This window comes from Barbus barbus (genome assembly GCF_936440315.1).
Source record: "Barbus barbus genome assembly, chromosome: 20".
Classification (NCBI taxonomy): Eukaryota; Metazoa; Chordata; class Actinopteri; order Cypriniformes; family Cyprinidae; genus Barbus; species Barbus barbus.
Genome location: NC_136748.1, coordinates 19,367,211 through 19,391,334, shown reverse-complemented (window position 1 = coordinate 19,391,334; position 24,124 = coordinate 19,367,211). Strand labels below are relative to the sequence as shown.

The 24,124-nt window shown below is 36.5% G+C and overlaps 1 protein-coding gene across 2 annotated transcripts; it reads left to right on the top strand.

Moving 5' to 3' along the window:
• The first annotated feature begins 4,830 nt into the window (after positions 1 to 4,830).
• LOC306886412 (N-acetyllactosaminide beta-1,3-N-acetylglucosaminyltransferase 2-like) lies at positions 4,831 to 21,583 on the top strand. Of its 2 annotated transcripts, none has more exons than XM_079443498.1 (2): positions 4,831 to 4,904; positions 17,848 to 21,583. In XM_079443498.1, exon 2 carries the CDS (start codon positions 17,866 to 17,868, stop codon positions 19,057 to 19,059), a length of 1,194 nt encoding a protein of 397 aa, XP_079299624.1. In that variant the 5' UTR covers positions 4,831 to 4,904; positions 17,848 to 17,865; the 3' UTR covers positions 19,060 to 21,583. The 2 variants fall into 2 exon arrangements, with proteins under 2 accessions (XP_079299624.1, XP_079299623.1); XM_079443497.1 differs by having other exon boundaries at positions 4,849 to 5,088.
• The last annotated feature ends 2,541 nt before the right edge of the window (positions 21,584 to 24,124 follow it).

The window sequence follows — 24,124 nt, the reverse complement described above, 5'->3', positions numbered from 1 at the left end:
AGCTAATGGTCTCAAATGGAAAACAGTAGTCTGTCTTTTGCACATTTAAAGGCTTGGTTTTGTATGCATTTGTATGCTTTACATGTGACAAGAACAACAACAAACCTCTTCACACTTCTGAGGTGACAGAAGGTCTCTCTTTGCGCTTGTCTTGGAACAATGCGACATCATTTCAAAGCAGTAATGAGGAGACAACTGTTTTTTTTTTTTAAATAGGAGGGGCCTTGTGTTCAGAACATACTCTCATGAGTCCTTCGTTACGTTTCCGTGGTTCTTTCTCCCCTGGTGATGATAATGCTCTCTTCCTTACCATCTCTATGGTTACAGAGTTCCATTGAACCAAAAACATTTCGAATTCTACTGTACTGAGAACTTGTAAGCAAGCAAAATAAACTGAACAGAGCTTTTCAGTACTTAATGGCTTTTGAGCAGAGCTGGCCACAAGACCACAGAACAAAGCACATGTTGTTCTTCTCAGCATGTCTTGGTGGATTAACATCTTAATGTCAGTCATCTTAACCTTGTGCACTGTATAATCTGTAATAATGCAGAAGTGGATCATGAAGCAAAATACAGAATAAGTACTAAAATAATATTTTGACATGTCAAGCATTGTCTGTTTTGTGTTGACTTTGAAATTCAAACACGCACGCAAGTTTTGAAGACACATGAGGGGTATTTCCTTTAAACCACTCTCGAGTTCCACAGAAATCAGATCAAAACCCACACCTGTACAGTTTTGACTTACTATGATGTTGAGCTGTATGATGATCTTCTCAGAAATTATTTATATATACAAGACTGAATTAATTTACAACTTTTATTCAACACACAACTGAAATTTCCAGAATGATAGAATTCAGATTTTTTTTTTTACCTGAATTTTGTTAAGGGTCATTAATATCGGAGTGGGTGGACAAAGATAATGGTTCTTATAAAAAAAAATGAAAAGTGTAGACTGTTTATTAATCACAATATCATGTGGTATGCGATGACAGCCTTATTGTAAAGGAAAAGGTCAGCTAACACACAGACTGCATAGATATGACGTAGAAACTGTAGGTTACTGTGATATTGTGATAAACTGTTGTTTACACCGCTCCAGGAAACCGTTTCTTTGTTTAATGTATTGTAGGGTATATTTGATACTCAGAAGGTCTACTAAATGTCAACAGTGTTATTTTATTTAATCTATAATGTTGCCACAACATTTGAGTTTACAAACAACAGGATGTTTGTATACACATACACATGCACCACACACACACACACAAACAAACACAAACACACTAAATATTTGAGCATATCCTTTTACATACTTGAATATCTGCATGAGGATCATATTCCCAAACTGTCTATTAAAGATATTAATCTGAAGAGCTGAACACTATTTTAAGAATCCAAACTTTTAGACTTTCTTTCTTTGGTGGAGCACAAAAAAGATATTTTGATAAAGAATGTTACAACTGTTTCTGTCCTTATATAATTAAAGTCAGTGGGGTCCAAAACAACACTGGATCCCACAGACTTTCATTGTATATGTAATCCATTAGTCAGAAATGTCTTATCCTAAAACAAAATAATCTTCTAAATGATACATCGTCCATGAAAAACAACATGTTTAGTCCAGAAGCCTTAATTTGTGCATCAGAAAACAGGCTCTAAGAATAAACTCCATGAGATTAGAGCTGTGGGCATTGTGAGGGTCTGTTACAAATTGCAAGGTCTGAAATGCTCTCTAACCCTCTCTAACTAATCTAATCACACTAACACAGTGCTCTTGATATCATTCTTTTATCACCTGTTAATAAGACATTCAGTTCCTCTCATCTGGCAAAGCAATGCAGTATTATCTGTTTTAATCTTATCTCCATTTTCTCGCATGGAGTGATCTATGTGTGAGTGATTTGAGCAAAATGTGAACTAGGTCTTTTTATAGATCACTGATGTGGATGTTTTTGAGTCTGTAATCCCTGTTTGACCCATGCGCATACCAAATGCTATAATAGTTCAGTCTTTGCATAACTATGGATCTAGAGTTGCTGCTACCATGGCTGGCATGCAAATCAGCCTGAAATGATCCAGCAGACATGGCTGACAGATGTTAGGAGGCTTTCCTAGAGTCTATATGTGTGTGTCTGTATATGAATGTCTATTTTAAGTCAGAGGGGTAAAGGAGAGCTTGGTCTTCAGTCTTCATTTCACATGTTCGAAATCAAAAATAATCTGATTTAAACCTGAAAGTTTTAGAATTTTGATAAATGTTAGTAAAACAAAACAAAGAAATGTTGAGATTCTGCACTATTTCTGAGTCACTAATTAACTAAGTACATCTGTGACATTGATCATGTTACTTACATATAAATAATATACTTTATATATATATATATATATTATAAAAATAGATGTGAAAGAATGTAGTTAGGTCTGGTTTGCTGTCCATACAGGACTGTCTTGAATTGAAAACTCAGCATGCTGAAAAAAAGTTGGGGTGGAGCAGAAATGCCACAAGATTTATGTAAGGAATGATGTAAGAGCTGTTTATACTTCCTCAGCAATGTGACTGGTGGATTCATATGAACATGCTCCTCCTGAAACCTCTGTAAGGAGGGTTACATCCATAATCGTGTGTGAAGTCACCTGTCCATTCAGATGAAAACAAAATAGAACATAACTAAAAAGGACATATGATCTCGCTCAGCTCACACCTTTCAAATATACCAATTGTTCCTGATGAGCTGACATACAGGACAAACTTATTTTTTAATGTTAATATGAACCAATAGACAAAGAAAAATAAACATGGACAGAGACTTTTTTAGACAGTGGGATGCAGCAGGAAGAGTTTTGCCTGTGCTGAGCAAACAATGGAAACTGAGATTCATTCAAAAAGTAGGCCAATGAGGGGGAGTCACGTGACGTGCTCATGAACCTAGTCGCACTTGAGTAGAGCTCCATACGTTTGGCCCCTTTTGCTGATTTTTTTTGTTTTATTTTAAGTTTTATTCATTAATAATTCTTTCCCTGATGGCATGCAATCGGAAACATCAGGAGTTGTCTCTGTCGGCTTCTCCGATTAAGAAGAAATCCAAGCCACCGACCGCGAGTGACATGATGGACAAGATGGCGAACACTGTTGCACACTTTGAGGACATTCTAAGAACCGAGTTGATGGCGATGCGGAACGAATTCACTTCTCACATGTTAGTTGTTCAGTCGCTATGCTCTAAACTGGATCTTCTTACAGGGGAAATGAGAAAACACAAGAAAGTTGTCGCAGATCACTATAGGCAACAGATTGTGGATTTACAGGATCGCAATAGGCGCAGCAGTCTGCATCTGGTCGGATTCCCTGAAGGTTACGAAAAGGATGACCCTATGGGCTTTTTGAAAATAATTTATGCTTCTAAAAACCCTGGAAACAAACGAGGCAGGAAGACGGAGACAGAAACTAAACTAAAACAGATCATACATGTAACACGTACAGGTTTTCTGGATTTTTTGTGAAGAAAGACTGATATAGTGTTAGTTTAAGAATCCCATTTGAAAGAGGAGGATATACACAGGTGTAATAAGTTTTATGAAGTGGTATCTCACTCATCTTCGGATACTAAAACCAAGGGTGTTCTAATATTGGTGCGGAGGACTTTAAATATTACTATTTTAGATAAAGTTTGTGATACAGATGGTAGAATAACACATATAAAAACAATGGTGGAGAATATAAATATTGTATTTCTTTCAGTTTATGCCCCTTGTACTCCTGACCCTACTTTTTTCTCTGTTTTGTCAAACTATCTCTTGAATCTTAATGAGGATGTTTTATTTTCGGATCAGGTATGGGATATGTTTAAATTGTCTTCTAAAAACCCTAATCATCAAATGATTCATTGGAAATTGCTGTTAGCTGCTCTCACAGCAGCAAAAAATTGCTAGTCAACTGCTGGAATCCTCACACAATGGACAGATGAAGCTGGACTGAGTATCTTTTGGACATTATCTCGATGGAACGCTCTACTTCTTGTATACATGGATCTAGTGTGAAGGCTGTGGATTTGTGGCATTCGGCTTTTGATGTTGTGTCATCTTTTCTAAAATCTTTGTAAAAATTATTTTATTGTTATTAATTTATCTATTAATATTAATTTATTGTTATTATTGTTGTTTATTTTATTTTATTTTGCTTATTTGTTTTATTATATTTTGGGGGTCTGCCAGGGGGTGGGGTGGATTCTGGATTTGTACAGCTGCTTTTTGTTTTGGGCTAATGTTACCTGAAAAAAAGAAAGAAAAGTAGACCAATGACTTATTTCCTCCTGTGACTGACCACACTTCAGTCAGATTGGCAAAGGAAATCCAGCAGAAACCTGTGAATTTCAACATTTCCCTGGTGAAAAACTATTTTACTGGTCTTCCAGGCTGGTTTTAGGTGGGTTTTGAGGTCGATTGTTTTGCTGGTCCAAGTCATTTGCTGCTCTTTAAACCTCCATATAGCCAGCTGGTATATGGTTTATTGGACTAGACAGAAACCTATATTTTACAGCACTATACCTGTTTCTTCTCAAATAAATATTTAGAATGAGCTAAAGTATAATAATTAAATATATAATTTACATTTTATACTAGAATTCGCCAGAATGATCCTAAAAACCAATGTAAACCCAAAATAAATAAACCAGTCGAAGTACAAGGAATTGTCAGAAGTCCAGATAACGTTACAGCAAACACTAGGCAGTCAGTTTTCATTCCCGTGACGAAAGAAGCCCAGTAAACAAAGTAAATGTATGGTAACTAGTGCGGTTAATACGGAGGGTTTACACCCCGCCCTGTGAGGAGTGGATGAATCATAAACAGATCTGGAGACAGGAAGGATGTGAGCGCGCTCTCGCAGCTGGAGCTGAAAGGTAATAATGATTTTGACAAAGATAAAGGCAGAAGTTTGGTATTAGATCAGTTCGGAGTTGCCACCCGCCATTATAAATACAAGAAGAAGATCAGTTCGGTTCCAGTTGGTGTCCGCTAAGTTTTGATAGCAAGAACTTTCATGTTTTGTGGCGAGGAGAGCGACATGGAGTCGTCCGCGTGCGGGTGAGTTTTGACCTTAGCAGGTCCGCTAAAACACTCCTTTTTATTTGCTTTACAGGTTTGTTTAAATAAAGGTGTAAACGGGTTCTCTTTACAAATGCTGTTTCGGGGAAAGTTAATGTGTCTGATGGGTGTGTTTTCGGCATTTTACCGGTCAGAAGTAAAGTTTGGTTGTTAGTATCTCCTCGGGGCGTCACCTGGGTGCGAGGTAACATACAGTCACAGATTGCATTTCATAGTTAAATCTGTACGTTAAGAAATGCATGCAACTGCTGGGCTGATTCAGAGAAATAACTAGGCTACTCCAAAACCAGTGGTGTAGCAAGCTTTTCAAAAGTGCGGGGGATGGATGTGGTTTGTTTGTTAACAATAAAAACGATGAATACAATGACAGAAGGGTACAAAAGGTATAACACAAGGTATAACATATAAAAAGCTTCCCATTTAAATGAGTGATACTAGAAAAGTATAAAAACACACTCGGACACAGAAAATATGTCAAAACTGTTGTGAAAATATACAACAGTAGACTTGCTAAAGAATCAGAAATACTTTAATAATCCCAGGGGGAAATTATTTTTGTTACAAACAACATGTATTAAGAACTATATTTTATATATATATATATATATATATATATGCGCAACCAACAACAACAAGCAACTGACCTTACAGGAGACAAACTGTTCAGCAATCTTTTTTCTGTTGACCCTGTCTAGCTTGTCTTTATGTAACTGTTACATGGCACACAGCAACACTGTTGATTCAGCTAATCAACAAACAATGCTCAAAATATCAAAATCAACTGCACTGGCAATAAACCCATAAATACACTGCTTAATGATAATTTGTCCCTCCTCCTTGTCAATTCCCTGCCTTCTTCATCACAGTTACTTTATACATTGCATGCCACATACATAACCGAAATTAGCTAGCTGCTGAACAATATTCTAATTAGCAATTAGTCTAAAACACGAAATATAATACAGAAAACACTCGACATGTCAACAAAACATAAACAGAACATCTTCCCAAACACATATCAAGCGTTATTTAAAAACCTCGAAAGCATAAACACTCAAAGTACCTGGAAAAGGGAGATGTAAATAAGCATAAGTTCCCGCCTCCTCAGCACGAGCTGACCGATACATCTAACACACCAAGAGAGGCGGGGCTTAAGGCAGAACACAGCCAATCATCAGCCGGTGTCATGTTTGAGAGGAGGAGCGCAGACAGAGCGGCCAGAGAAACGGAGGAGCGGGTGAAAAGTGGAGATTGAGGTCTCTGCAGAGTAAAAGAGGGCGTTTCTGAATTTGTGGGTGTTTTCAAACTGCTGGGAGTTTCTCAATCATACAAACAAAATGATCCCCCTTACCTAACCCCACCCCTAAACCTACCATCACTATGACGTCAGCCAATCAGGACACATGGTCTAAAAACGCCCCGATCTGGTAACTCCCATTACTTTGCTGCAGAGACCTATACTTGGAAAAGTGCGGGTGTTGAACCCTCTCACCGGGAAAAGTGTGGGTGTTAAAACGCCCACATCCACCACGGGTGCAACGCCCCTGTCCAAAACAGTCGCAATTTAGTCGCTGCCATACTTCGTGTTTGAAGCGGTTTATATTGATGCTGACGTGTGTGTCTAGTAGTGTGTACAATATCCCTGTTAGTCTCGGACTTGACATTAAGCATTCTAATGTGTTTGTCCTTCGGACAAGTAAATTTGTCATTTACTTGTCTGCGTATAAAAGTTACTTGCCCGGAGACATTATAATTGAGTTATAAATATAATTATTTATTGTAGCTATACAAAACACATTTAGTTTATTCAGTTAGATTTTTCTTTTTAAATAAAATAATGAAAAAATAATAGTGTGATAATACTGTTATATTTTAAAATAAAAAGGAGTATTCATTACAAATACAATTATTTTATATTAAACTTAAAAATAAAATGCTTATATTTTTTATATTAATTGTCAAACTTAAATTTTATTTTTATTTCTAATTAGAGTTCAATTTAATCAGACAATTAGTATAATAAGACATTTGGGCTGTTACCAAACAAATGAAATCTGTATCAACAAAATTAATCTTTGCAATGCAGAGGAAACACAGAAGCTGCGGCTGAAGTGGAATAGATATATTTACCCACTGTTAATGCAGCTCTGAAGGACACGGAATGCTTTAATCTGCAGTTACAAATGAATACATAATGTTTTGATTTATAAAACGATGAAAACTGATATTTGAAATTATTTAATTTTTTTTTAAATACTGTAAATGTGAAATTAAAACCACCAGTAGGTGGCATCAAGTCACTGTTAAGAAGTGAATCATTGCGACTGAACCGAATCATTTAAACGATTGATTGATTCATTCAGGCACGAAACAACTTTAAACTTTATCACAGGGTTCCTCAAATCTTACCCTGGAGGGCCAATCCACTGCAGAGGTTAGCTCCAACCCTGATCAAACTCCCCTGTCTGTGATTTTCTAATGATCCTGAAGACATTGATTAGCATGTTTAGGTGTGTTTGATTAGGGTTAAAGCTAAAGCTCGTGGGCCAGATTTGAGGGTCCCTGTTCTATCAGCTGTATCACTGTACAATGCCACATACCTACCCGTCCACACCTACACTTACCCTTAAAACAATACAAATATTTTATTGGTAGCACAATCTGATAGGTAGCATGTTTCGTCGGTACACCCGGTTAAGCTTTTCATTCACGCGCTGGTCTGACGTGCGCTTTTTCTGAGCCCTAAAACGCCTACTTCCTAACAGCGCCTGATTACTCAACTAAGTTATCTTTTGAGCTAATACTGTCAAAACACACAAGCTTTACATAGACTCAGTTGGTTATGTATAAAATGAAAGTAAACAGCTGAGAGAGAAACGGATGCGTGCCTGTATATTAGATGCGTGCAGGTCTTAAACTTAAAGGGACAGATCTAAACATGCAACCGACTGTCATTTAAATGGATAGTTCACCCAAAAATGTAATTTCTGTCATTTATTTACTCACTCACGTTGTCTCAAACCTGTATTAATTTCTTTCTAGTACTGAACACAAAAGAAGATATTTTGAAGAGCGTGAGTAACAGAACAGTTGCTAGTCCACATTGACTTTGATAGTAGGGGGGAAAAATCCTATGGAAGTCACTATGAACCAGCAACTGTTTGGTTTTCCACGTTCTTCAAAATTGGATGCATGTTCAGCTGAAGAAGTCAAGTCACCTTTATTTATATAGCGCTTTTAACAATACAAATTGTCAAAGCAACTGCACAATATCAAATTAGGAAAATAAGTGCGTCAATAATGTAAAATGACAAGATTAAACACTCAATTTTCAGTTAAAGGCATTTCATTATTGAATTCAGTGATGTCATCGTCCAGCTCAGTTCAGTTTAAATAAAAAATAAAGAAACCCATTCAGGTTTAAAACTAATTTTGAGTGAAGGATGGTATAAATATAAAACACTATGACAGAATCGACAGACAGATGACAGAATTTTTATTCTTTAATGTTAAAACAACAAAACACGGAGAAAAAAAATTAACTCGCTACTCTTGACTGAAAAAAAATAATACAGTTTCTTTAATATGAATCAATCCGTATAGTGTTTTATTTTTATATTCGTTAATTCAATTTCTTGAATGCTCCTGCTAAATATGCCTATTGTACCTGAAAATAATGCACTGTTTGTTTTATTTGTATATTATGTGTATCTTTGTTCTTATTTTTTAATAGCAAATATAAAATACTGTCAGATTTTTATCTTTGCCTACTTTGGCCTAAATATCTGCCATACTTTTTTATATTTTGTTATCTTGAAAAGCTTTGTCTTTATAATAGGGAAATTAGTTTGGCTGTACTGCTCAGACAAAATAGTAAAACCAACATGACAAAGAATCGTGATAATATTGTGAAATCATGATTGGTTTGGTTTATTTATTTATATAGCACTACTAAAAGAACCCCAGGGGTTACCCACAGTGCTTTACATAAAAGCAAACAACCAAAACACCATCACACACATTTAGACAATCTAACAATCACATATAACCTACTGTGTAATTTAACACACACAAGCTGCCATCCCAAAGAGAGCTTTCAGAAGTTTCCTAAACATTGACAGAGATTTAGCAGACCTGATATGTAGCGGCAACTCATTCCACAATCTCGGCTATTTCTAAAAAAAAATCGTCATATCCATATCGCCCACCCCTATGGTAGTGTAAAAAACGCCTTCTTTACCCTGTCAATATCAACTGTTTTTAGCACGCTGTTCTAGTCCATGTAGCTTTAAATCCTAGTGAGCTCTGCTGACTCCGCCCCTCTCTTCTGTGGAGTGACGAGCAGACCATAGATGTGTGTATGACCTCCAGATACCCTCCGGCAGCCATCTCGCATTCACCATAATAATCAATGAATATTCAAAGATAAACAAGCGTATACCTTGCTGTTGTAGACGCACACAGTCAATGCTCTCAAAGATTTGCAGACCGTTCTAAAAATGGCGGATGGCTTGCGTATCGCGGCCCATAGAAACAGTCCGTAATGAGGCATCTAGGTACATATATCTATGGAGCATACTAAACTTCAGCTGCGAAACTGGCTTACTAGCACATTATTAGGAAAGGCGATTTGCAAAGATTCATAAAAACCCTTATAATCACTACTTCTGTTGGTAAAGCTGGATCACGAAGGATTTGCGCGAACATAGATGCATTTAGACAGATTGGGATCGGCGCATTCCCTTCAAAATGAAAGTAATTTTAATCCTCTGCTCTGCGTCTTCAGCGGCTCAGATGTCAGGAGTAAAGGATGACTGCTAAATTCATTATTACATCCAACAACAAAACGCCTCAATCGCTTAATTGGAGACATGTTGTCTTCCCCTGCACCGGAGGCTGACAGCTCTCAGGTCACTCAGGGCGGGTCTAAGGTAAGACTGCCTTGTCAATCAACTATCGTGAGAGGGGCCTGTACAGAACTACGTCATTCTGACAGGAATCTCAGAACAGCCTGAATTGAGAGAGAATTTTAAAATAGGGATTAAAAAAAAAAACACTGGGTGGATTTTTATCATTATAGGATGGATGTGTACACACTTACAACACACATTTATGTTCAAACAACTTGTAAAGTGAATTTTGCACCCAATCACCCCTTTAAGATACATTAAATGACCTTTAAACTCTTCCAGTTCCAGCTCTCTACGAATCCAGCCTAAACAAGAATTTATAATGTAACTTTTTTTCCCTCTTAGTTACAGGTTCCTTATTCCCCCAAGCTTTATTTGTTGTTACAGTTGTAAGTTAGAAATGATATGAAGTGTTTGCTTTCATCAGTGATTCTTTGTAACCTAAATGTATTCAGACTGTTCCCTGAAGGGGCTGAAAGTGCAGAAGTAGATTAGATCAGTGGCCACTTCCAGGAATGTTTCTTAAGACCTGTTTGATTCTAAATGCCCTTTCTCAGAGAAGGAGGAGAATCCTGGAAAAAATAGTCATCATTTTGGATTAACATGAGTAACCGTATACTAGGAAGTAACAGTAATGACCAGTCATGAAAATGTATTTTTAATTTTTATGATTAGTTTTGGTAGCGTTTTTGCTTGGCGTTGGGTGAGCATGCTAAACCAGAAAACCAATGTGAAACTTTGTGCATTAATGTCTTATAATTAAATACAGTATTTGCAGAGCCAATCTGTTCTATACATTATTATGTGAATGTGGTTTTTTTTCTCAAATGTTGTAAATTCTTTATGCATTCACGTTGTTTAGCGCGTTGTTACAGGAAGAGCACAATTTGGATTCTGGCACCTTCTGACTACCACAGTCAAGATCGCCTGTAGATTTGCGTTGTAATATTACATTGTGTTTTCAAAAACATTGGTACATTATCAATAATAAAATACCAGTGTTATTTTTCTCCTCGTATGTCAAAAATATGTTTTAATCATTTGACCTCCCCAAGTACTCATGTTTGTTATAATGATCTTTTGAGCACTCGAAAGGAAACAATGACAAAGAAACAATTTTTATTCATTAGGGATGTAACGGTACACAAATATTAACGGTTTGGTATGTACCTCGGTTTTAAAGTCACGGTTCGGTATGAGTTTGGTACAGCAGGGGGGAAAACTAAACCTTTTTTTTTTTTTTTTTTTTTTTAAATAGTGGTTTACTGAACAAGTTGCTCTTTCTTTAAATGCATTGTTAGGCCTATAGTTAATTTTCTTAGTGATAAAAATCTACCTATATAGAACTATAGGGAACCCTATTACATTATAAGGTTACAATTAGGCCTAACAACCCAAACTTAAATTTAATTACTATTTATTTTTAAATAGATCGACACTCAACTTAAAAAAAAAAAAAAAAACATTGTATGCAAACATGTAAATTGCGCACAATGCAGTTTTAAATTGACTTATAAATAATAAAATTTCTAGGCTATTTGTTATATTCAATTACACACTGGCTGTCATAGCATGTTTCATTACAAATTAATTTTAACATGCATTAAATAAGACTAACAGGTTTAATAAAATGAGTATATGGTGTAATATTTGGCGAAATGCTCTTCTCTAGACTTCATTTCTCTAGTGAACTAATGAGCTGTGGACACTGATGACTGGCTGAGGAAAATGAAATGCTACGTGACATTTTATTTCCACGCTGTTTTGTTGATTTCTTTCCATGGTTGAAATTGAGCAATTACATGAGGCATGAGATGTTCAGTCATGTTTATTCGTGCTAGTAGTACAGAGGAAGGAATGATGGCGTTCACTCGTGCTCCGCTCTGCACAAGTCTGCGGTAAGTTACGGCTCAGACATGGGAAACGGAGCTGATCGCGGTCGCTCGAGTCAATGCTTGTGTTGCGTTTATACTAGGGATGTGCCTGTCTAGTCGACTAAATGGTAAAGCTCCTGCTAGTCGACACTGAAAACAATAGACGATTACACTAGGGATGTAACGATTACCGGTTTGACGATAAATCATGATAAAATTGCCCACGGTTAGTATTACAGTTTCATATTTTAATTATCATTAAAACCGTATTCGATTACCACGATTTGAACAACTCACAATAAATAAATACTGTCCAGCATAAAGCACAGTTTTAAGTTTAACAGTCTCGTGTACGCACAGCGCGCAGAGTAGTTTCGTTCTGAGTGAAAACAGGGCAGAAAAGCTGGGAGGTTTGAAAAGTGCTAAGGAAATTATACAAATGAATATATGAATTAATTATATCAATGTACCTCTGAAGGTTCTGACTGTCTTCAGAAACGATTCGATGGCATTTTGTTTTCATCTTCGCTCCATGTAATACCTAAAGGAAGTGTTTTTAATCGCAATACTGCTTTGTCCGTGGAGATTAAGGGAAACAGCTGTAATTCAGCTTTTCCATATGAAGCGCCACCTGCTGTCAGAGAGTGAATTTACAGACTTACATTTACATTCAGCCTGTGTGCTGCAGTTTTTGTTTGACCAAAAACTATAAATTTTGACCGGTTGATGAAAAATAAGCTTATGTGGATTCTACACATTTAAACAATTCAGATAAGTTATCTAGAATTATTTATGGAGCAGATAAAAATACATAGCCTATAATCATTTATTAATTAATTATCATTTTGACTTAACCCTTTTCTTTATTTACAGTCTGAAATGTGAAGTTTACCTTTTATATGAAACTTTTTCAAAGCTTTATTTGAACATTTACATGAGATATTTGAACATGCTATTAAACTGTTGTCAGTCAAGTTGTCATTTAAAATTGGTAATGTTATTGTTTTAGTGATTATGCAAACAAAGTCACTTTAGAATTAGTTGATTTTTAAATATAAAACATGAAGTGATTTATGTGTCGATACTTTTTGAACATCTCCACATTTTAACAATACCATGGAGATGTTCAAAAAGTATCGACACATAAATCACTTCAAGTTTTATATTTAAAAAGCAACAAACCGCAAATAAATTGATTCTTCTGACATTGTCTCTGGTTCAGAAGTGGCTTGGTAGCCCTTTTCCTGAAGACGTCTGAGCGTGGTGACTCTTGATGCACTGACTCCAGCTTCAGTCCACTCCTTGTGAAGCTCTCCCAAGTGTTTGAATCAGCTTTGCTTGACAGTATTTAAGCTTGCGGTCATCCTTGTTGCTTGTGCACCTTTTCCTACCCAATTTCTTCCTTCCAGTCAACTTTGTATTTAATATGCTTTGATACAGCACTTTGTAAACAGCCACACCTTTCAGTAATGACCCTCTGTGACTTACCCTCTTAGTGGAAGGCGTCAATGTTTGTCTTCTGGATCATTGCCAAGTAAGCAGTCTTCCCCATTGTTGTGGTTTCAAAGAACAAGAGATACCCAGAATTTATACTGTATGGATGGGCATTAATTGAAACTCAAATGTAAATATTCTAATATTTTGAGATACTGATTTTTGATTTTCATGAGCTGTAAGCTCTAATCATCAAAATTAAAACAATTGTTTTTAAATGTTTTACTTTACATGTAATGAATCTAAAATATATGAAAGTTTCACTTTTTGAAGTTACAGGAAAAAATGAACTTTTTCATGATATTCAAATTTTTTTAGATGTACCAGTGCGTGTCAGTGGGGTTTTTGACTAACTAGGGTAAATCCCTTTGAGTTAGACTCATTACACATTTCCATGATGACTTAAGGGATGTCCTTCAATGTAAGCTTGTGCCTCCAAGGTGTTAGTCTCGTTTTACCCATTTAAACGTAAGCATTTTTAAAGTAACCTACAGAATGTGTTAAAGATTTAGAGGCTTGTCTTTTGAGGAAAAACATTATCAGTCAGTTTCTTACAGGGGCTTCCTGCATGTAGCGGCGTTCCTTAGAATTGTCCTTTTAAGATCTCTCACTCTTTCGTGTCACTGTGTTTGTGTTCCATTTAGTCGCCACATGGGAAAACTCCACTCCAGATAATTAGTTTCAGTGATAGAGAATTCACCCTCTTCCAGGAAATCTACTCTGTGCCTAAAGAGACTTCAGATGCATTAATACTATTAAAGGGGAGATGGGCTGGTAATGACCTTGTTTTTGTTTCACATTGCCAAGCTGTATATGTAAAAGATAAGCGTAAATAATTTTTGTTCAGATTTCTTCCTTCACAAATACACTACCATTCAAAAGTTAAAAGCATTCAATTGATCAAAAGTGTCTGTGAAACTTTCTATTCATCAAAAAAAGAACATTTCACAAAAATACTTTGTAACGCATCTGTTTTCAAAATTGATAACACTGTAAAAAATTTGATGTAATCACTCACTAGAACATTTTGAGTTGGGAGGTCTGAATTTTTTTTTACAGTGAAGGAATGCTTCCTGAGCTGCAAATCGGCATGTTAAAATGATTTCTGGAGGATCATGTGACACTGAAGACTTGAGTAATGATTGCTGAAAATTCAGCTTTGCCATCACAGGACTAGATTACAAGAGAACAGTTATTAGAAATTGCTAATATATTTCACAATATTACTGTATTTTTGATCAAATAAATGCAGTCTTTACCTCACCGACACCAAACTTTTGAATGGTATAATGCTTAGTCATTTGGACCTGTTTTTTTGTCATTGTTTTCTGTTCATCATTTTGAGTCAGTGTGTTGGTGATCATGTTTTGAGGGTGTTTGACCTATACAGAAATGAGTTTGTGACCTTTTTTTGTTAAATGCTCTCTTAAAAATGATTTCATTCGCATAAATGTCTTGCAGTCCCCATGCCCCTCTGCCCAGGTAGTTCATCACAGAGTGACTGGCTTGCTTTTTGTTTAACCCCAAACATTATTCAGCTCTTGCAACAGAAGTGGACTGGAAGTCACACAGAAATGATCATCAGTGAGTGGGTGTATAGACAGTGCTTTTAACTGGAGCTATATATAGTGTGCTCTGTTCTCATTCATACATGCAGGCAAGCACTTTTTCACACAGGGCCATGTGCGTTTGGATTTTGTTTTCCCTTCATAAAAAACTTCATTCAAAAACTGCATGTTGTGTTTACTTGTTATCTTTGATTTAATATTTAAATTTGTTTGATCTGAAACATTAAAATGTGACAAACATGCAAAAACAAAAACAAAAAAAAAAAAATCAGGAAGGGGGCCAAGACTTTTTCACACCACTGTACATGCATAAATACGTGCATACATACAGTTGAAGTCAAAACTTTACATACACCTTTCAGAATCTGCAAAATGTTAATTATTTTACCAAAATAAAAAATAACATTTTGTATGATCCCTCTTATTTAGTACTGACCTGAATAAGATATTTCACACAAAAGATGTTTATGTATAGTCCACAAGAGAAAATAATTTTTTGAATTGCCATGCATGAAGAGCTTTTTCTTCTGGAGCATCAGTGAGCGTTTGAACCTTCTGTAATAGTTGCAAATGAATTCCTCAGTTGTCCTCAGTGTGAAAAGATGGATCTCAAAATCATACAGTCATTGTTGGAAAGGGTTCAAATACACAATGCGAGAAAACCAAAGAATTTGTGGGACCTGAAGGATTTTTCTGAATAACAGCAGGCAGTTTAACTGTTCAGGACAAACAAGGGACTCATGAACAACTATCACTAAACAAAAAAAAAAAAAACACCACTTTGGATCGTTCAGGTAACACCACAGTATTAAGAATCAAGTGTATGTAAACTTTTTTTGAACGGGGTCATTTTTATAAATTCAACTATTTTCTCTTGTGGACTATATGTAAACATCTTTTATGTGAAATCTTATTCAGGTCAGTACTAAAACAATAACATGCATTTTGTATGATCCCTCTTGTTTTGGTAAAATTAACATTTTGCAGATTCTGAAAGGTGTATGTAAAGTTTTGACCGTGTGTGTGTGTGTGTGTGTGTGCTGTCAAACGATTAATCGCAATTTATATTTACACATACATGCATGCATATGATTTTTTTTTTTTTGGTCAACAGTTGTCATGTTCTTATGAAAAAAATCATAAGCCTAATATATCAAATGTGTGCTTTTAGTAGTTATTTCCATTTCAATTTGTCACTTGTTGGTGATTTGCATTGTGGATATGAAGACATTTGGGTGGAGTCACAGTGGAAGAGGGTGTGAAGGGAAGAGAGAGTTCTTTGCTAATAATCTCAGAATTTGGTTAGCTTTAGAGCTCAATCTGCCTTTGTGAAAAGTAGTAGGCCTACTTGCACCAGATTTTCAGTCACTCAAAGATAAGTGGTATTTTTCTGGTAGTCATTTCAAGTAAGGCCAACAAATTCAGCTAAAACCACCTGGGCTAATCCTCAAGAATGAACAGCCTCTGTTTATTCTTGCTGTTTCAGGCTCTTGTGTTCTCTCAGACCTTCCATGTGTCCACTATTATAGCAGCAGCAAAACATGTTTTTTCTTTCTACTCCGATCTGGATTTCCACTCCACATCATTCCTGTTTCTGTGATTCGCTCTGTTAGTGTGTCAGGATGGGCTAAAAACAATTGCTAGCACCTGCGCACCATACACCTGGACCCTCCACAGTCTCACCTGTGCACCGGTAAACAGGTGCACATGGCCCCGAGTAATTATTTAAACAGAATTTTTGTTAATGACTGTCGCAAGAGTAACCGCTCACTACCAGTTACAAAATACACTGTAACAGTCTGTCACAGGCAATTCTGGTTGCATTTTTCATCAATTAATATCTTAAATTATCCTTTGACTAAGTTCTGGCCCGCCCGTCTAGGGGTGAGTTTTTTTTTTTTGGCCCGATGACAAACTTACTTGCCGACCCCTGCCGAAACAAGAGAAAGAGGGAGGAGATGGTGAAAGAAGCAACAGATGGTTGAGAAAATGACATGTTCAGGTTAAATAAAAGTAGTAATATTAGTCTTCAATAAGTGTGAATTGTCCGAAATGAAATCTTTCTCATATTGTTGGAATTTTAAATGGCAAAATTATTCCAAGTCGTCCCAAATAAAGTGTTCTTTATGCAATTGTGGGTTAACTCTCATATAGAGTTAAACGCAAAGAGGTTAATGTGATTTAATTTTAGCATGCCGGTCTAAAATTAAAACGGCCAAGCTTGAAATGGGGCCAAGTCCTTCAAGTAACTGATGTCTTTGTGTCCACCGCTATTTTGTCTTCTCGACTTACAATGTCTTAAGTAGTCATCTGTGATTTGATATTTGCACTTACTATTAGCATGCAGTACTCAGACATTAGTTGCCAACACATGAACAAACAGCTTTGCATATTTTATCATCAAACAGGATTTGCTTTATAATGGAATAGTTCCTTTTTCTTCCATATTAACAAAAATGTTAAAGGCAAGGTGAGTAAAAATAATTGAAACTAGCTTTGCAGTTATCAAATATTATCTTGTGAAGTGCTGTTAGTCAATCACATCTTTAGTGTGCTAGTATTTCCTTTATTTGGGACTAAAACTGTCAAGCAGCACAATATTTGAAATCTTTGTAGCATTTATAAATCTTTTACTGTCACTTTTGATCAATTATTATCAGAATTAATGCATGCTTGCTGAATAAAAGTATTAAAATGCATATGCCACAGATACAGTCAGTATCACTACAGTAACAGGAACTAAGCCATCTGTATTCAGCTCTATCTATAGTCACACATTGGTTCCTAAACGTTTATGAGCTAATGACTTCCTAGTTATTTTTTAGTCTGTACTCCTGAAAGTAGTCCCTCACATGTCCTTATCTGTTATTTTTTTTTGTCTCTGCTCTTTAGGTGGTGAGTCTCGACACCATGCAGGGACCTCGGAGGAAGGAGAAGGTCATGGTGATGATGACAATGGTGTTCATCTTCATCGTGGTGGAGGTCTCTCGCAATGCTGGGAAGGGCGGCAGCAACAAAAATAAGCAACTGGTTCCCACGAAGCGTTTCTGGGCAAAAGATCTCCCCAGTGACGCCTACTGGAATCTCCGGCAGCAACAGCTGAACTACATCAACAATCGCAACCTAGAAGAACTCAACTTAACGATTGATAAGCTTCCAGACTGGCTAAACGACACCGTCAGTCTGGACTCCTGTGAGCCAGACTTCAGGGTGACCACCCAAGTCAGGGATTACAACTCGCTACCGGTTCGCTTTAAGGACTTTCTGCTTTACATGCGCTGCAGGTCCTATTCCATCGTGATGGATCAGCCAAATATATGCAAAGACCCACCGTTCCTCCTCCTAGCTATTAAATCTTTAGTCCCACACTTTGATCGACGTCAGGCCATCCGTGAGTCTTGGGGCAAAGCTGGACGTCTCGCAAACAGAACGGTCGTTACAGTGTTTCTTCTTGGAAATGCAGCCACGGAGGACCACTTTCCTGATCTCTCAAAGATGCTTCTCCATGAGAGCTCCATACATGGAGATATTCTTCAATGGGACTATAGGGATACCTTCTTCAACCTCACCATCAAGGAAGTGCTTTTCCTGGAATGGCTTAACACCCGCTGTCCTGGAGTCAGTTACGTCTTCAAGGGCGATGACGATGTTTTTGTTAACACCATCCGCATTATAGACTTCCTAAGCAATCTTTCTCATGCCAAAGCCAAGGAACTGTTTGTAGGAGATGTGATTACCAATGCTGGTCCACACCGGGACAAAAAGGTCAAGTATTTTATTCCCGAAAGCATGTTCGTTGGAACGTACCCTGCTTATGCGGGTGGGGGCGGTTATTTGTTCTCGGGACAGCTGGTCCAGAAACTTCACAACGTCTCGAGGTTGGTGCCCCTCTACCCCATTGATGATGTCTACACGGGTATGTGCCTTAAGAAACTGGGCCTTGCTCCTGAGAAGCACAAAGGCTTCAGGACCTTTGATATCGAGGAGAAATATCGCAGTAATCCCTGTGCCTATAACAGCCTGATGCTGGTCCATCCCAGAAGTCCTCAACATATGATTAAAATCTGGGCCTGGCTGAATGACCCAGCCTTGAACTGTCAGTGAACTGCTGATCCAGGGTTTTGGCTGCTTTAAAGGGATAGTTCACCCAAAAATTATAATTCTATCATTTACACACCCTCATGACATGATTGACTTTCTGTCTAATCTTTTGTTCGTTTGACCAGGAAAAACTTTTTTTTTTTTTTTGTTTTTTGTTTTCCCCCCCCCATTGGTTCTCATTATATGGACGTCTTTTGTTTTCTGTAGTTTGGAACAACATGAGATTGTCGTTTTTGGGTGAACTAGCTCTTTAACATTTTACCATTGTTCTAATGTGATTTTTATTTAGCATCTTTATGTAATTTCATGTCAAAGGTCATAAGCGATGATGAGCTCTTAGATATGTATATTTTTCAAATGTAGCTCTAAATTGTTATCCACATAGTATTCCAATGGCTTGACTTTTTGTCAACAAATTCTGCTGATAATGTTACAAGTATTTATACAGTACTCTGTGTTTATGAGATCAGCAGTGCTGAGGATTGTGGGAAATGTAGTTCAGCTGGTCTGAACATGGCACAGACAATACACAGCACACCTGAGCATATATATGTCAATCATTTTGATTAAAATATGGTTTCTTTTTCTGTAGGAGAAATCTGTTGCATTATGCTAAAGTGAACAGACGTGTTTGAACACTCTATGCAGCCATCACAAGCCTAATCCATACTCTACTCTAGTTCTCTGTAATGGGTAGGAACATGTTGCCTTCCAGTTTATGTTGTATATCATATTGCCACAGCCCATGTTCGTTTAGATTGAGGATTTGGCTCATTTTAGAGCCCTTTTTGTGGGGACAGCGGTTTTGGATACAAACTAAATATAGGTTGCCTACCCAAACCTCTACATGTGTGCTTTTGACGTCATGCATTACTGGCTCTCATCCTTCTAGATTATTTATTCTTTTTCAGGAGCAGACAATCAGTTGCAAGTCATAAAGCTTTGTATTAACAGATTAGCCTAAACCAGGTCATTGCGTCAAAGAAATGTTTAAAATGTACAAAATCATTAACTCCTTTGCTGAAAAACCAGACGATTTGCTTGCTCCCTTCTCAGATCTGATTCTCAGGATGTTTTTCGAGAGTTTTGGTCAAGCTTGTAAATCAGAGATGAGAGTTCAGAGCTTTCGTTTTCCATTTAAAATCCAGGGATTCCACAATTTGCCTTCTTGGCTAAATGAATGAAACTTTGCAGCCAGTTTTCAAGACATAAATTAAGCCTGTCTCTGTTGTGATCATGCTGTCGTTGCTTTTTTTCCTTCTATAAAGAGGCCAGGAAACGGGGTCTCTGCTGGATTACTTAATTACTGAATTTTACACACTGGCCCCCAACTATGTTACAGTGACCCCTGCTGGTCTGCAAGTGTTTTTCTTTTTCTTTTTTTTTTCTTTTTTTAAATATACACTGGACGTTTTCAAATTTGTCTTAAGCTTGATTGAATATTTAAATCATGTCTATATCAACTAGAAATATATTTATTTCTGTGACTGTTCACCATCAACTGTGTCTCCTATTAAAGACACTTAGGCCTAGTAATTTCCTAGGGTGTGCTGACTATATCTGCTCTATAAATATAATCTGTTACTCTTCATTCTGCCTCATTGGTTGCTTGCTGAAGAGCTAAATCATGCTTGTGTCATGTAGTGTCACAATTTGTAGTGTTTAATATTACGTTGTCCACCTAGCTATGAAGAATGAGGGCTAAGGATGTGAGCACATCGTTTAACAGCCTGATGTAGTGTTTGGTGGGAGGAACAAAGTGTTTACATGAGTTCATGAACAGTACAAAAAGCTTGTATTTATAAACTACAATTTTATCCATGACAGAAGTAGATTATGCAAGTTTTTATACACTGGTATTTACTGTACTCTTATGATTTCTCAAAATCTTCAGGCTGTTGTTGTTGTTGCTCTTGCATCCATGCATAACATTGTAGAAAACAAACTCTTGTCTTATGTTGTTCACAGCTGTGTTTATGTATTAGAAATTCTTTTAAAAAGCAATTTATTTTGTTTTGTGACTGCCTTTAAAATTCTTTATTTCATCATAAGATATTTGAATGTTAATATGATGCCTTAAATGTGGCTTTAGTTGTGCATGTATGTATATTTATGTGTATTTATGTTGATGTGTATGTATAGGCTGAGGAGTATGATCATGAAAATCCAGTTCTAAAAATCAAATCATTGCTCATGATGAAATCATGATTCTGTTTGTATTTTTGAATTATTACTCAGTCATGTCTATATTTGGTTTTAGAAACATTAATTTTATTTCACTTTTCCCACAAAACTATTTTTAGAGCAGTCAAATGACTTTTTTGCTACATTTATATGCTGATTTTCTTACCAAAAAACTCTTTGTGAACTACTTAAACCTTATTACCAAAATGTGCCTGTTAATTCTGATTATTAATCGTTGTCTGTCTTTTGTAATTGACTATGCACATTTGTTTGTCATGTTTCTGAATGCCTTTGTTTTTTTTGTTTTTTTTCTTGTAATAAATGGAATAAACTGAATGTCTTGCACCTCTGTCATTCTTGTCTGAGTGCTTGTACTATTAATTTTGTTCAGTTCTGCTATCAGATTTAGTCTTAAATTTTGATAAATTATCTTTTTTATTTTTTTCCCCTCTGCCCTACTTTTGTTTATAGCTGTAGTTTATTTTTTACCAGCAGAGGGCATCTTTGTTCTTGTGTGTCTTGGCATCAGTATGCCTGAGCTCCTGCGGTGGATAATTTGTCACTCCATTTTGTCTGAAACATACATTATCAGTAATTTCTTAAAGCTGGATGTCACACTCTCTTTGATTCACTAAGGTACTTCTGTCATGATCAGTTCTGTTAAACTGTCTTGTTCCAACATGCAGCGTAATTTCTCCTCTGACATTTAATTATAGCGGTGCTCACAAATCATCTGTGGCTCTGTAAGCGATCTAGAGCTCAGCTCAACACTGAATTTTTATGCCTAACTGTACTTAACATGTTCCCTGTACTGCAAAAAGCACTCAATTTTATTCACACTTTGTGTAATTTACTGCGGGGATAACAATGCAGTACATGCACTTTCTTGTTGGTTGCTTAGAAAGAGAAAAAAGAGCTTTAATGTAAATGTAGATGGGTAGTCAAAATGACTACCATGTGTTGGGTATTTCTTCTTACATTACGATTTTATGTAAAAATGTATTTTTTAAAACTTGTGGAGTCCATCTCTGCTTTAATCAAAGCAAAAAGGACAAAATTCATGTATATTTTCAGCTTTTCACTCAAATTGATATGCTGATAATATAACATTAGCCTACTTCAGTTTAAAGGTTTGGGGTTGATTAATGAAAAATAGTAATATTTTGAATTACCATTTAAAATAACTCTTTTTGGCAAAGCTGAATTCTCATCAGCCAATTATTTCAATCTGCAGTGTCAAATGATCCTTCAGAAATCATTCTAATATGCTGATTTAGTCCACAAGAAACAGTTCTTAATAAAAACAGCTGTAATCATTTAGACTTTTGTGGAAATTGTGTTTTTCCGTATTCTCTAGTTAGTAAATAGAAAGTTCAAAAGCACAAGTATTTGATATAGAAAAAAAAGTATGTCACTTTTGATCAGTTTAATGCATCTTTGCTAAATAAAAGTGTTAATTTTTAAAAAAATAAAATCTTACTGACCTCAAACATCTGAACAGAAATTTATTTCTAGATAGATTGCTAGATAAATTATTAGATATTTGACTAATATTGCATTAATATTACAATATTAATAGGTCCAACACACTTTAAGGTCCAATTCTGCATATTAATAGTAAGGTAGTTAAGTTTAGGTATTGGGTAGGATTAGGGATGCAGAATATGTGCTTTAATAAACAGCCAATATAATAAGGCATGCTAACAAGCAACTAGTTAATAGTGAGAATTGGTCTCTATTTTAAAGTCTTATGTATACATTATCTTGTGGAGGAATGCTTTTAAGCAGGAAATCTCAAAGTGTGTGTATTGTAAATGAAAAATTGCACTACCACACTCTTTCCTGACATCTTGTCCCTGAAGAAATGGAGCGAGAGTTGCTATCTCTAGAGATGGAGAGGTGCTCTTCTGTAGGCTTAGAATCAGGAGAGGATGAGTGTGAAAGTGTGAGTGAGAGATATTGAATGGAGACTTTGCTGTACTGTGGTGATCAGGGTAGCCTCGGGGAATGAGTGAAACTAGTATGTGTGCAATAGGATACATGTGTTTGTGTGACTGAAAACAATAGCAGATGAAGAACGATGAGGTGTCTGAGCATGTAGGGAGTATAGCATCATTACCTTTTACTTTCCCTCTCCTCCGCACACACAGAGCGAGCATTCGCGGCCATCTATGGATACAAGAAAGCAGAAATGAGACATAAAAGAAACCTAGATGATAGAGAAGCATGTGTTAAATTCTGTTCAGCTTGGCTGTGGTGAATCCAGCTTTGCCAAGTCACTCTCTTATAAGCAGCCAGCATCATCTCCTCATGTTTTCCTTTTGCTCCCTGCTTTCAAATGGTCTTATTTTGAAGGATGTTTCTGTACGGACACTTCACACTGTAGTGGACTGTATTTAATCTTTATGGCACATTTGTTTCTTTGCCTCAGAGTGTTCTCCAGAAGTGCCCCCCACCCCCAGCCATTTTTCTTGGCATGCAATGTGACAAGCTAATTTCTTTGGCACTCATTGGACACGTTGGAATTTTTTTTCACTCTTTCTTCTGCCCATGTTTGCAATAGATCACAAATATGTAGAAATATACACCTAATGTATTCACTGGATCTAGATCAGGTCTTAGTGGAAATTTATACAGAACACGTTTTTGCGTTTCAAATGCCAGACGAATGAAAAAAGCCCTGCCCGATCTCAAGGCAATTAGTGCATATTTTACGAGGTGGCTAATTTGTATGAATTTGTACGAATGACCTACACCTACCCGTCACTGGGGTTTAGACAAATCGTGTGAGTGAGGTCGTACAAATTAGCCACCTCGTAAAATATGGACGAATTGCTGTGAGATAGCGTTGAAAAACCCCACAAGGTCTAGAAAGGCTTTTTAA

What these genes read in the sequence shown, in the direction of transcription:
- LOC306886412 (XM_079443498.1), top strand. Translation starts at nt 17,866, where the DNA reads ATGCAGGGACCTCGGAGGAAGGAGAAGGTCATGGTGATGATGACAATG.